General features: G+C 40.8%; 1 protein-coding gene across 1 annotated transcript in view; it reads right to left on the bottom strand.

Annotated features, from left to right (window-relative positions):
• GALNT2 (polypeptide N-acetylgalactosaminyltransferase 2) overlaps positions 1 to 14206 on the bottom strand; it is a 198314-nt gene that overhangs the window by 86524 nt on the left and 97584 nt on the right. Inside the window, exon 2 of the mRNA XM_058543079.1 lies at positions 8978 to 9071. Within this exon, the coding sequence (XP_058399062.1) occupies positions 8978 to 9071 (94 nt within the window). The remainder of the gene's footprint in view (positions 1 to 8977; positions 9072 to 14206) is intronic.

The following is a 14206-nucleotide window of genomic DNA, read 5'->3' as shown; positions in this document are numbered from 1 at the left end:
CACAACCACGCCTGGTCTCAACTGATAACAACGAGACCCAAGTTAAGTAAAACGAAAAATCACGCCGACCAGATAGAGCTCTCACCCTAATTTCGAGACTTCCTTTATGGACTGGGTTTCGACCGAAGAACCTAGAGAGGAAACCGTGGGTCTCTAAAAGGCAAACACGGTGGATCTGAGTTGTTGATGAATACAGTTGCTGGTGTTCACTCTGGCAGTTCTGTTCCTGCACGCTGCTCATGAAGCCCTCCTAAGCCAGGCTCCGGCTCTGCAGGACTTGGCCTGCGCTCCTCAAGCCCCAGGAATTTACTGCTGAACACAGAAGACCGAGCTCCCAGCAGAAAACGAAGGCCAGGACCCCAGCCTCAGGCCTCCTGTCTGTGATAGCCACTCTGCTGGTGTACCTTATTGAAATTCCAGACTCTATGCCAAAGTAGGGTGGGCTGGGAGAAGAAATTAAGTAAAAATGATAACCTGGGCTTTTGTGGCCACAGCCAACCCAAGAGCAGTGGTCTCCAAAGTGGGGCCACACAAGACAATCTTCTGGGGTACAAAAAGAAAATAGAAGACATTTTCAAGTACTTTTCCTAATCCTTTACAATATCTTATTTAAATATGCTTTAGAATGTATCAGTGGATTAGCATGGTAATATGTGTGTAATTTATGAGTATTTTAACATATATGAGGGAGGATGATCTGTGCTCAAAATACTTTCGCTCACAGAGTATATGGTCAAAAAAATTGGAGGCTGTTGCCTGGGGGCCTCACTGCTATCTTAGGTCTGGCTCCTTCATCTGTCAGTGGGTTTTGTGAAAGACACCAGGCTCCTATACGCGGCTCAGAGCCGCCTCCTCCCACCCATGTGCCTACAACTGCTAGAGATCCAACACCTAGAACACCGGAAGCGGCTGAGCTTCCTAACAACCCACTTACACAGTGGAAAGTGCTGTGACAAGTGGTTCCTTGCGTACCACAAAATTCTAGCTGTGTACATCATTCTTGGGGAAAATATATTTCTTAACCATAACAAAATAATTTCTAAAGGAAAAAATCATGTGTATGCTGGTTTAGTAAGAAAAAAGTTTCCAACAAAAAAAGGAAAACAAAGTCCTTTGGCAAAATAAAAGGACATAATACATTCATCAAAAGCTATTAATAATAACTCAAAAAACGAGGAAAATCAGTACATTCCTATCTCTTTGAAGATAGGACAATCAACTGTATAACAGTTAAGAATATGAAAGCCAGGGCCAACACCACACTGAATTCATTTTAATTATAGCGTAACTCTTAATAGTCACATCTAGTGTACACCCTGAAGATGGCTTCTCTCTCCCTCTCCATATATGCCTTAAAATCCACTAGAACGCTTGGTTTTTTTAATAGAAGACAATCCACAGGAAGTCTCTCATTAATCCACACAGCAGAAGTATATCCTACTATAATAAAAGATGCTTATTAGCTAACTATTCTATTCAGAGGCTCCCTACTGCGTGGGTAATGCCTATTTTACATAGGAAGGAACTGTGGCTCAGGGCTTCATGACTCACCCAGGAGTTAAGGAAGAAGAAAGGGGGCAGACCTAACAGAGACATCTAACGCATAGAGATGCACGCTCCCACGTCTAGTGCAGCTGGGACAATGGGGAGGGCGTGGACAAAGGAGGGTCCGTACTCCCCAGGATGATGCTTGTCCAACCTCAGTAAGAAACATGAACATACAAACTCTGTCACTATCACACAAATTTCATAAACCAAATTCTGGTTTCCAGTCCAGCACGTAAGCAGCTTGGAAGTCATCACTCTATTCTAACAACAAGTACAAAGCTGAATGGCTGAAAAATCAATAGCCCTTCTTAGATCCCTCAGAGAAGTGAGGTCATATGGCAAAATGCTGCTCCAAAACTTGGAGAGACCAAGACCAACAGGTGAACATAGAGAATCACAACTTATCAGAATAGCAACCTCTGCAGGAACCAGCGCCCAGATAGCAAAACCTGAACTCCAAGTGATGAACTGCTGGAGGCTCACTGTGGACAAGCCTGAGAGATAAAAACTCCAGTGGGGGCAGTCACAAGGGGACCCCCACACTTTTGTGAATTTTACTTCCAGGAGCTTACCCAGGTTTCTCACAGTAAATATCGAAGACAGATTCCCTTATTCTTCCAGCAGAGGGAGGGGAAAAGGAACCATTTTGAAATAGGCCAGAGCACTCTGTCGTTAACAAGGCCCACTCTCAAGAGAAACTATTTTACCAGAGCCTAACCAACCCGAAGGAAAAAAATGCCCGACTCCAGTCTGCCCTAGCCTTCCACATGGGGGAAGGAAAACACTCAATTCCAGTAGACTCTAGTCATTCTGTCCTGCCTAAGTGGGAGAAAAACTGAGAAGCACTTGTGAAGTTCACAGCCCAAGGGCACAGGCTCACTAAAAGACAGAGGCCTATCATATAACTATAGAATGCTTCCCCTCCCCTCACCCCTTATGACCACATCACTAAAGGCCTATTTACTGGAGCTCCTTTTACCCAGTATATGATATCTGGCTTTTAAGAAAAAATTACAAGGCATACTAAAAGGCAAAAAACACAGTTTGAAGAGAAAGCAAACATCAGATATGGCAGGGATGGTGGATTCTCATACCAGGAATTTCAACTATATAAATAACTATGATTAAAATGTTAAGAACTCTAATGAAAAAGTAGACAACATGGAAAAACAAATGGATAATGTAAGCAGAGAGATGAAAGTTCTAAGAAAGAATCGTAAAGGGATCATAGAGATCAAAAACACCATAACAGAAATGAGAACGGCTTTGATGCACTCACTAGCAGACTAGACACGGCTGAGGAAAGAATCTCTGAGCTTGAGGAGGTGACAACAGACGTTTCCAAATTGAAAAGCAAAGATAAAAAAAGACTGAAAAGAAAACGGAACAGAATACCCAAAGACTGTTGGACAACTACAAAAAGTATAACATGTGTAATGGGGATACCAGATGGAGAAGAAAGAAAGAAAGAAAGAGAATATTTGAAGCAATAATGACAGAATTTCCTCAAATTAATGTCAGACATCAAATACAGATCCAGGAAGCTCAGAGAACACCAAGCAGGATAAATACCAAAAAACAACAAAAAAACACTATTACCTAGGCATAGCATATTCAAACTGCAGAAAATTAACGATAAAGAAAAAATCTTGAAACAAGATAAGAGGGAAAAAACAGCTTTAGAGAAACAAAGATAAGAATTACATCCAACTTCTCCTCAGAAACCATGCAAGCAAGAAGAGAGTCGAATGAAATAACTAAAGTGTTGAGAGAAAAAAAATCACCAAACTAGAATTCTGTACCTTGTGAAATTAATCTCCAAAAGTGGAGGAGAAATAAACACATTCTCAGAAACGAAAATTGAGGGAATCTATTACTAGTAGACCTGGCTTGCAAGAAATGTTAAAAGAAGCTCTTCAGAGAGAAAGAAAATGACATAGGCTAGAAACTCAGATATTTTCCTTAAAGAAAGGAAGAGCCTAAGAGATGGAATAAGTGAAGGTAAAATAACTTCAATTTTTCTTATTCTTAATTGATCTAACAGTTAACAGTTTTTTCAAAATTATAATAGCAACAATGTATTCGATTATGTATGCTTATATATTATATATATTCTTACATATATGTGAAATGAATGACAGCAATGATACAAGGGATAGGAGGGAGGAATTAGTAATATTTTGTTATAAGATACTTGTGCTGTGAAGCAGGATAGTGTTATTTGAAATTAGACTTGGATTAGTTGTAAATGCATACTGCAAACTCTAGGGAAACCACTAAAAAAAGTAGAAAAAGAAGAGAAAAATGGAATCATAAAATGCTCAGTTAAAACTATAGAAGGCATAAAAAGAGTGGAAGACAAAATAAGAACAAGAGCAAGGAATAGAAAAGAGTAACAATTATGATAGATATTAATACAACTATATTAATAAACACCTTAAATGTCAATGGTCTATACATACCGATTAAAAGACAGAGATTGTCAGAGTGGATCAAAAATCAAGACCCAACTATATGCTGTCTATAAGAAATCCACTTTAAATATAAAGACACAGAGATTAAAAGCAAAAGGGAAGGAGAAAGAGATACCATTTTAATACTAATCAAAAGACAGTGAGAGCAGCTACATTAATTTCAGACTGAGCTGACTTTAGACCAAGGAGAGTTATCAGGGATAAAGACAGGCAACACATAATGATAAAAAGGTCAATTCTCCAAAATAACATAACGATTCTTAATGTGTAAGCACCTAACAACGGAGCATCAAAATACATGAGACAAAAACTGATAGAACTGTGAGAAACAGATAAAGCCACTATTATAGTTGGAGACTTCAAGACTCCTCTATCAGAAATGGACAGATCCAGCACGAAGAAAATCAGTAAAGACATAGCTGAACTAGACAACAACATCAATCAACTGGATATAATTGACATCTATAGATTACTTTATCCAACAACTGCAGAATACACATTGTTCTCAAGCTCACACAAAACCTTCACCAAGACACCACGTTCTAGACCATAAAACACACCTTAACAAATTTAAAAGAATAGAAATTATACAATGTCTGCTCTCAGACCACAATGGAACTAAAAATCAATACAGAAAGATAGCTGAAAAATATCAAAATACTTGGAGATAAAACAACATACTTCTAAATAACACATGGGTCAAAGAACAAACTCAAGAAAAATTTAAAAATATTTTGAACTAAATGAAAATGGCAATACAACATCAAAATTTGTGCAATGTAGTCAAAGTAGTGCTTGGAGGGAAACTTACAGCACTGAATGAAATATGAGATAAGAAGAAAGATCTAAAATCAATCATCTAACATCCCACTTTAGGAAACTAGAAAAAGAAGAGCAGATTAAATCCAAAGTCAGCAGAACAAAAGAAATAATAAAAATTAGAGTAGAAATCTATGAAATAGAAAAAAGGAAATCAACAGAAAAAAAAATCTGGTTCTTGGAAAAGATCAATAAAATCAATTAAGCCTTTAGCCAGGCTAACTAAGAAAAAAAGAGAAAACACACAAATTACAAATATCAGAAACGAAAGAGGGGATATCACTACAGATCCCATGGACATTAAAAGGAGAATAAAAAATATTATGAATATCTCTATGCCTGCAAATTTGATGACCTAGACGAATGGACCAATTTCTTGAAAGACACAATCTCCCAAAACTCAGACAAGAAGAAATAGACAATTTCAATAGGCCTTTATCTATTAAAGAAATTAAATCAATAACTATTAACCTTCCAAAACAGAAAGCACCAGACCCAGATGGGTTCATTAGTGAATTCTGCCAACCATTTAAGGAAGAAATTATACTAATTCTCTATAATCTCTTCCAGAAGATAGAAGCAGGGGGAATACTTCCTAACTCATTCTATGAGGCCAGCACTACCCTAACAGCAAAACCAGACAAAGATATTACAAGAAAAGAAAATTACAAACCAATACTTATGAATATAGATGCAAAACTCCTCAACAAAATATTAGCAAATATAATTCAACAATGTATAAAAAGAATTATATACCATGACCAAGTAGGATTTATCCCAGGTATGCAACACTGGTTCAACATGTGAAAATCAATTAATATAATCTATCACATTAAGAGGCTAAAGAAGAAAAATCACCTCATCATATTAATAGATGCAGAAAAAGCATTTGATAAAATCCAACACCCATTCATGATAAAAACTCTCAGCAAACTAGGAATAGAGGGGAAACTTCTTCAACTTGATAAAGAACATCTACAAAAAAACCTACAGCTAACATCATACTTAATGGTGAGAAACTAGAAGCCTTCCTGCCAAGACCAGGAATTAGGAAGGCAAGGATGATGCCTCTCACCACTCCTTTTCAACACTGTACTAGAAGCACTAGCTAATCAAATAAGACAAGAAAAAGAAACAAAAGGTATAAAATAGATTGGGAAGGAAGAAATAAAACTGTCTTTATTCACAGATGACATGATTGTCTATGTAGAAAATCTGAAAGAATCAACAGAAAACTCCTAGAACTAATAAGTAATTAGTACATGTGCTGCCAAAGCAAGCTTGGAATTAATAATTAAAGCAAGGTTGCAGGATACAAGGTTAATACACAAAAGTCAATTGCTTTCCAATATGAACAATGAACAAGCAGAATTTGAAATTAAAAACAGAATACCATTTACATTAGCATCTAAAAAAATGAAATGGTTTGGTATAAATCTAACAAAATAGGCACAAAATGTGTATGAGCAAAACTTTAAAACTCTGCTGAAAAAAATTTAAAAAGAACTAAATAAATGGAGAGATATTCCATGTTCACAAGTATGAAGAATCAATATTGTCAAGAAGTCAGTTCTTACCAACTTGATCTATAGATTTAACACAATCCAAATCAAATCCCAGCAAGTTATTTTGTAGGTATCAACAAACTGATTCAAATTTATATAGAGTAGCAAAAAACCCCAAACAGCCAACACACTATTCAATGGGAAGAACAAAGTTGGAGGACTAACTCTATCCAACTTGAAGACTTAATATAAAGCTAAAGTAATCAAGATAGTGTGGTACTGGTGAAAGAACAGACAAACAGATCAATGGAACAGAACAGAGAGCCCAGAAATAGACCCACACAAATATAGTCAACTGATCTTTGACAAAGGAGCAAAGGCAACACAATGAAGCAAAGACAGCCTTTTCAACAAACAGTACTGGAAGAACTGGATATCCACCTGCAAGAACAAAAATAAATAAATCTAGACACAGACGTTACACTCTTCTCAAAAATTAACTCAAAATGGATTATAGACCTAAATATGAAACACGATACTACAAAACTCCTAGAAGATAAGATAGGAAAAAACCTAGGTGACCTTAGGTATGGTGATGACTTTTTATATACAACATCAAAGGCATGATCCATGAAAAAACTGATAAATCTAAACTTCATTAAAATTAAAATTTTCTGCCCTGGGAAAGACACCATCAAGAGAAGGAGACGACAAGCCACAGACTGAGAGAAAATATCTGCAAACGCCATAACTGATAAAGGAATGTTATCCAAAATATACAAAGAACTCTTAAAACTCAACAATAAGAAAATGAGCAATCCAATCAAAAGATGGGCAAAAAGACCTGAACAGACTCCTCAAAGAAGATAAACAGATGGCAAATAAACATATGAAAAGATACTCAATATCATATGTCATTAGGGAATTGCAAATTAAAACAACACAGATACCACTTCCAATCTATTAAAATGGCCAAAATCAAAAACACTGCCAACACCAAATGCTGTTGAGGATGTAGAGCAAAAGGAACTCTGATTCATTGCTGCTGGGAATGCAAAATGGTACAGCCACTTTGGAAGATAGTTTGGCAGTTTCTTACAAAAATAAACACATTCCTACCACAGGATCCAGCAGTCTCCCTCCTTGGTATTTACCCAAATGAGGTGAAAACTTATGCTCACACAAAAACCTGCACACAGATGTTTATAGCAGCTTTATTCATCATTGCCAAAACTTGGAAGCAACCAAGATGTCCTTCAGCAAGTGAAAGGATAAATAAACTGTGGTACATCCAGACAATAGAATACTATTCAGTGATTAAAATACAAACATGTAGGGGCCGGCCCGGTGGCACAAGCGGTTAAGTGCGCGCGCTCCGCTGCGGCGGCCCGGGGTTCGCTGGTTCGGATCCCGGGCGCGCACCGACGCACTGCTTGGTAAGCCATGCTGTGGCAGTGTCCCATATAAAGTGGAGGAAGATAGGCACCGATGTTAGCCCAGGGCCGTCTTCCTCAGCAAAAAAAGAGGAGGATTGGCGGATGTTAGCTCAGGGCTGATCTCCTCACAAATAAAAAAAAAAAAAAAATACAAACATGCTGGGCTGGCCCAGTGATGCAAGCGGTTAAGTGCGTGCGGTCCACTGCAGCAGCCCGGGGTTCGCCGGTTTGGATCCCGGGCGCGCACCGAAGCACCGCTTGGCAAGCCATGCTATGGCTGCGTCCCATATAAAGTGGAGGAAGATGGGCACAGATGGTAGCCCAGGGCCAGTCTTCCTCAGCAAAAAAAAAGAGGAGGATTAGCAGATGTTAGCACAGGGCTGATCTTCCTCACAAAAAAAAAAAAAAAAAACATGCTACCAAGCCATGAAAAGATATGAAGGAACCTTCAATGCACATTACTAAGTGCAAGAACCCAACGTGAAATGGCTGCAGACTGTATGATTCCAATGATATGACATTTTGAAAAAGGCAAAACCATGGAGACAGTAAAAGGATCAGTGGGTGCCAGGGATTGGGGGAGGGAGGGATGAATACAGAGGATTTTTAGACCAGTGAAACTACTTTGTATGATACTGTGATGGTGGATTCATGTCATACGTTTGTCAAAACCCACAGAATGTACAACACCAAGAGTGAATCCTAATGTAAAATGGACTCTGGGTCATTACGATGTATCAATAGTGGTTCATTAACTGTAACAAATGCACCACTCTGGTGGGGGATATCAGACAGTGGGGGAGGCTGTGCATGTGTGGGGGCAGGAGGTATACGGAAATCTCTGTATTTTGTGCTCAGTTTTGCTGTGAACCTAAAACTGTTCTAAAAAATAAAATCTATTAAGAAAATTTGTGAACTAATACATATCATCCTGTCTTTTCTATTTTTTCTTTCAACAAATTTTAGTCACCTCCCAGTGAACTTACTTCATTACGTACTAATGGGCCACTAAGCAAGTCAGCAAAACACTGTTCGAGGGCAGTCTCCAGCTGCCCTATGAAATCCATTCTCTACCCCACAGGCCACATGCTCCAAATGTCACATTCAGCTTGTTCACAATTAGTGGGCAAGATGACTTCCCGACCACCAGCCACCAGCCCAAGGCTGGACTGGCCGCTGTGGGCTGCTGCGGTACCTGGAGGGAGGGTCTCCATGCTTTGTGCTTTCTCATCCCCGTTGCTGTGATGAAGGTCTTTCTTTTTAATTGGGTCAATTTCATTCCAGTCCTCCTAGGGGGAAGAAAAACACCAAATGAGTCGATTGGTTCTTCAAGCACACCTTCATTCATCAGTTCAATAAACACTAAGTCTTATGATGCCAGTGGGCCCTGGGGATGTAATGAGAGAGAATTCCCATCTCCAGGACCTGCATCCCAGAACTTCTCCGGGTGGTAGAGGTGCAAGGGGAGAAAAGCACGGGAGTGACCTTTTCCAAGAAAGGATTTGCATTTCTCTCTTCGTTTTATATTTGTATTGCATATCTATGGGAAGGAAATAGTCTGGAAACTCCCACGGCTTTGAGGATCTGTGAAGGTGGAGAAGGGAGATAGGAAAAGTAGATTAAATAAAATAATTCAATAGTGGTTAAATTAAAGCCATTAAAATCAGGGTAGCTCTCAAGACATCTTAGATGGTGTAAGGACATCCTAGGACCCTATGGCCCCTTTGAGGCCTCCTCAGAGGCTGTTAAATGATTTGTTTAATTCCACTGAATAACAGTGGAGGGAGAGGAAAGGACCCGCCAAGCTTTTCCTAGGGCTTACTCTAATAGGACTGCCAATGGAACAGAGCTGCAAATTAAGGGCTTAATGTGAAACCAGAATAAGATATAAACTGGCAGAATTTATTCAACTCATCATCTGTGCAAACGATTTACTCTAATATACCAACATTAAATCAAACTAAATAACAACTCCATGACCACAGATCTAAATATATTTTTCAACCACTTGGAATCTGATTTCTGTGACTAAAATAAGAAAGGTTTCTGTAGTAACCCAAATCAGAAATATCCTGTGGCTACTAAGTCTCACATAGACTTCTGTGAGCCAAACATTGTCAACTGGCCATTTTCCTGAGCAGATGCTATTAGGATGATGTGCAGCATTAAACCCTCCCTCAGGGGAGACCCAACCAGTTCTGTACGGGTTTGTTAGCTGGCGTTCCTCCAGATCAGGCTGCACGCTGTGCAAAAGCTAACCGCTGGAGACACTGTGGCTCTTCAAAATGTAAAGCGAGAGCTGCAAGATGGGTAATCCTCAGGGGCTGGGCCAAATATACATTTTTTCCCAAAAGCAACTTGCTCCGCCAATAATCTGCATTTCTACTCAAAAGGACAGTCATTAAAGAGAAACCGTGCCTAAACTTCCTCCCTCTAGAGGCCAGTTTTTCAACTTCAGTTGCTTCTGTAGTGAAGTGATACAGCTGCGTTTATCCCATCAGGGCCATCACGGAAACCATGGGCGGGGGCACCCGGGGAGGAAGACGCCACTGCAGACACAGTGGGCTAGTGAGAGGAACCACCCTGTGGTCCTAGCTTCAGCCACCACCGCAGGGCATTCCTCAGGCCTTGAAGTGCCCCAAGTACTGGGACTTTTGAAGATCTTACCCCACATTGTAACAAATGTATGAAAACGCATCTGCATCCCAGTTTAAATATTTTTTTGCTGCAAAAAAAAATTGAAAGATATTTATAATTTGGCTTTGGGGATTATTTGCTTATAAATAAACTTTCAATTTACTATTGGCGATGACTTCATAGCAATCTTGGCAAATGCATAGGAGTAAGAGAATCGAACCTACTAACTGCCTTTACGATATCAGGAAATATGTGTGAATACTCAATTCAGCAAGTAATGAAGTTACCAGAGTCACACTGTGTAGACTTTCAATTAACCATTATTAATTTTTATTTTGTAGCTTGCTTGTAGCATTTTGTGGCTAATCACTTTTTTCCTGCAGGCATTTGGCCTACTACATACACCGGCTAATGGATCAAACCATTTAACCTCGTACTCAAATAAAATCAAAAGTGAGTGTTGCCATTTCATTTCATTCAGTGGGGCCAGTGACTTTGGTCTTATTTTCTACATGTAAGAATCAAGGCATTATCCGTAGTGTTCACGAAATCAGCATCCACAAGTCAACCATCAATGTTTTCTCAGAAAACAAACGTTTCCTTCTTCTCACAAACCAGATTGGCTAGTCCATGTGTAACGTTCCTCAACCTCCCTTTCACCTCCCATTCAACCATGCCCACCATAAACCAAGGCCGGGGAGGAGGATGTGCTGTATGACTAGGGCATGGCAAAGTCCCAAGCAGGTGAATAATGCTGAGGGCCATTTATGGAGGCCCACTATGCACCAGGCATTGCACAGAGATACTTTCTCATCCCTGCAACATCTTGGCATTTTATAATTCCTATGTTACAATGGGGACACAGAAGATCAGAGAGGGTAAGCAATTTGTCCAGGTTACATAGCAAGTGAAAAGCTCAAACTGGCCTTTATAAATCAGGATGGGGATGGCAGCCCAGGGCTCAGTTTAATCCAAGTTACAAGAGCCTGATTCTCACAATGTCACAAAAATCCCAGGATACATTTCTAGGAGGTCATTCACAAAGGACAGCTTTGTTCTGGACTCTCAAGCCAAAAAGTGCAAATTACCATGTTAACTACCCTCTCCTAGAATAAAATGATGAGGCAGAGGAAGAAAAGGAGGAGCCACCTCAGACACTAACACTCTTTACTAGGTGCCAAGGCCCAATAACCTGTGCACACATTAACCCTCCTGACAATGCTAGTACTACCCCCATTTTACTGATGAGGAAGCTGAGGCCCTGGAAGTTTAAGTAATACAAAGTACATAATGAGGGGAGATTCGAACCCCAGGGAATTTAGTACTGGAGTCCCTGGTCACAATCATTCCACTGTACTGCCTTTAGATAAAAGATAGCCAAAATGAAAGTAAAACAACGTACAAAAAAAAAAAGTAAAACACTGCATTAACTATCTCAGAATCTCAGAATACGTCTGATCACCAAATTCCTGACAGTTCAAGAGGGTTGACTGGATTCACGGGCTGAGACATTGCCCAACTACAACCCACCACCTGTCAACAGCTCACCCTTCCAGACGCTTGCCATTTTCCACTCTCTTCTTGTCACCCTAACCCACAGCCTCTGCTGGATATTAGGCAAGACCCCAGAGATATAGTGGGGACCAGGCAGCTTTTCCCTGGTTGAGTGTACACAGTCTGCACACAGACAAGCATTCGACAATGACAGCACAGAGTCATGCCCTACACAGTGCAAGGGCAGGGACTCCACGCGGAGGGCTCTGAGAAGTCTGTGCATGAGAAGGGACACCTTAGCAGGAATCTGAGGGAGTCAACAATTGACCTGGCAAGGAGAAATGACGGGGGATGAGGGTTCCACTTGGAAGGAACAAAATGAAAGGTAGAAAATAGGAAGCCATGGACGAGGTAAGATATTCTGAGACTTGAGGCTTGTGTTCCGGAAACACCCCTTTGGCTGTGGTGTACGGAGCAGGCTGGAGGGGGACAAAGGAGAGACCAGGAGGCCATTAGGGCAACGCAGCAATGGAAGGTGGTGAGCTGGCTCCAGTCCAGGTCCTAGAGATGCAGAAGGAGACAGGCACAGCCAGGGGATGCCTGGAGGAGGCTGAGAGAAGGAAGAATCAGAGATGGCAGGTTCCTGACTTGAAGATTTCATAGACGAAGTGACATGCAGCAATAACAACACGAGAAAGTTGTCTGGGTGGGGTAAGGAGTGGCGCTAGGAAATCAAGACAAATTTGTTTTGGAAATGCTGAGGTTCCTGCGAGATGCTAAGAGGAGGTATCTGGAAAACAGATGGAGACACATGTCTGGAGTTCTGGAAAGGCATGAGGCAATTAAAGCTACTGGTGAGCATGAGAGAGACTACCCAGGGAGGGTGTGAGCCAAGTGAGAACAGGGTCCCAGGGCAGCAGGAGACGCCAACATTTAAGGGACAAGTGGGAAACACGGTGCGTTGGGAAGAGTCCCGGCCTAGGAGCTGGAGCCTGGGGTTCTAGCGCTGGCTTTCGTCAATGACTGTGGGGGTCCGGGGAGGTCGCCTCATTTCTCTAACACCAGGACACTGGGCTAAACGCCTCGAGGTCCCTGTTTGCCCTGGCATTCCCGTGTAGCAGACACACTCAGACTCCATCATACTTCCCACCTGTTTCACACGTTTGGTATCCAGAAGCATTTCAGGTCCTTTGGGGGCAGGAGGGCTGTGTCACATCTTTTGCACACCCACAGTACCAAGTGTGGTGGGGGACTTACAGTAGTTGCTCAATAATAAATGCAGTTGCAAACAAACCTCTCACCCTACTTACTCAGACTGATTTTACTGGCTTCTCCCACTTCGCAGTGGAAGCTTTTCATTACAACAATCGCCCTCCCATACATTTACATACATTATAAGACTAATTTACACCAGTGGCGGCTCCGTTTAAAAATGGCAATGTACTGAATGCAAATTTATGGAGAAGGCTCTGGTTCCCAGTAACCATTGCTATCCAGGAGGTGCTACCAACTGATTTGTTTGTTTTCTCCGTTAAGAGAAAATGAGGCAGTGACAGATAGGTCCTCTTTTTTGTGACAAGTATAAACTGCTGAGATTAGAGGAGTAATGATGTGGTTTGATGCTGGGTCAAAAGTTGCAGAGAATTCAAAGCCTGTGATCCAGTAAGCCTGCTTTTATTTCCCAGGATGCAGACCCATCTCTGCTTTGTTTCTCCTGCCCTCAAAGGAGGGCGGTTGACACTGAATACATAATGACTAGCTCACAGATAGACAATGCTCAGACAAATGTAGACAAGGGCGGGCTCAGTGTTCTGATGGAAAACTGAATTCTGTCAGGGAAATTTCCAGAGGTCTAGGATTCTCTGCCAACTAAATCAAGAAACATGGAGCAGGGAGGATGCTGTTGTCTTCACTCAACTTGACCATTTGGACCACAGTGTTGGATCATCCACACACAACCTCCAGAAAGATCTAGAGAGCCTCATCTAGGGCCTTGAGATTTCCTCTTCCTTGTTAAACGGCACTTGAGCCAGAGAATGCACACACTAATTCCTGTCCTCCTATTTACTAACTGACCTAAGTTGGTAGCTACCATTATTAGATATTTGAATTTGGTTAGTTTTCATAGTCTAAAAACTCAAGAAATGCACCTTGCCCACATTGTTCTTACAAATGCATACAGCAGAAGCAGACTATTACCTGAAGCACAAATGGAATTAAATCAGGCCAGGAGTGAGATCTGATGGAAATAAATGACTGAGTGACATCTCTTTATCTTCCATAATTAGAGTGC

This window comes from Diceros bicornis, chromosome 6 (genome assembly GCF_020826845.1).
Source record: "Diceros bicornis minor isolate mBicDic1 chromosome 6, mDicBic1.mat.cur, whole genome shotgun sequence".
In the NCBI taxonomy this organism is placed as follows: Eukaryota; Metazoa; Chordata; class Mammalia; order Perissodactyla; family Rhinocerotidae; genus Diceros; species Diceros bicornis.
Note: the sequence above shows the minus strand (reverse complement) of the source record. Positions and strands in the feature narration are given on the sequence as shown.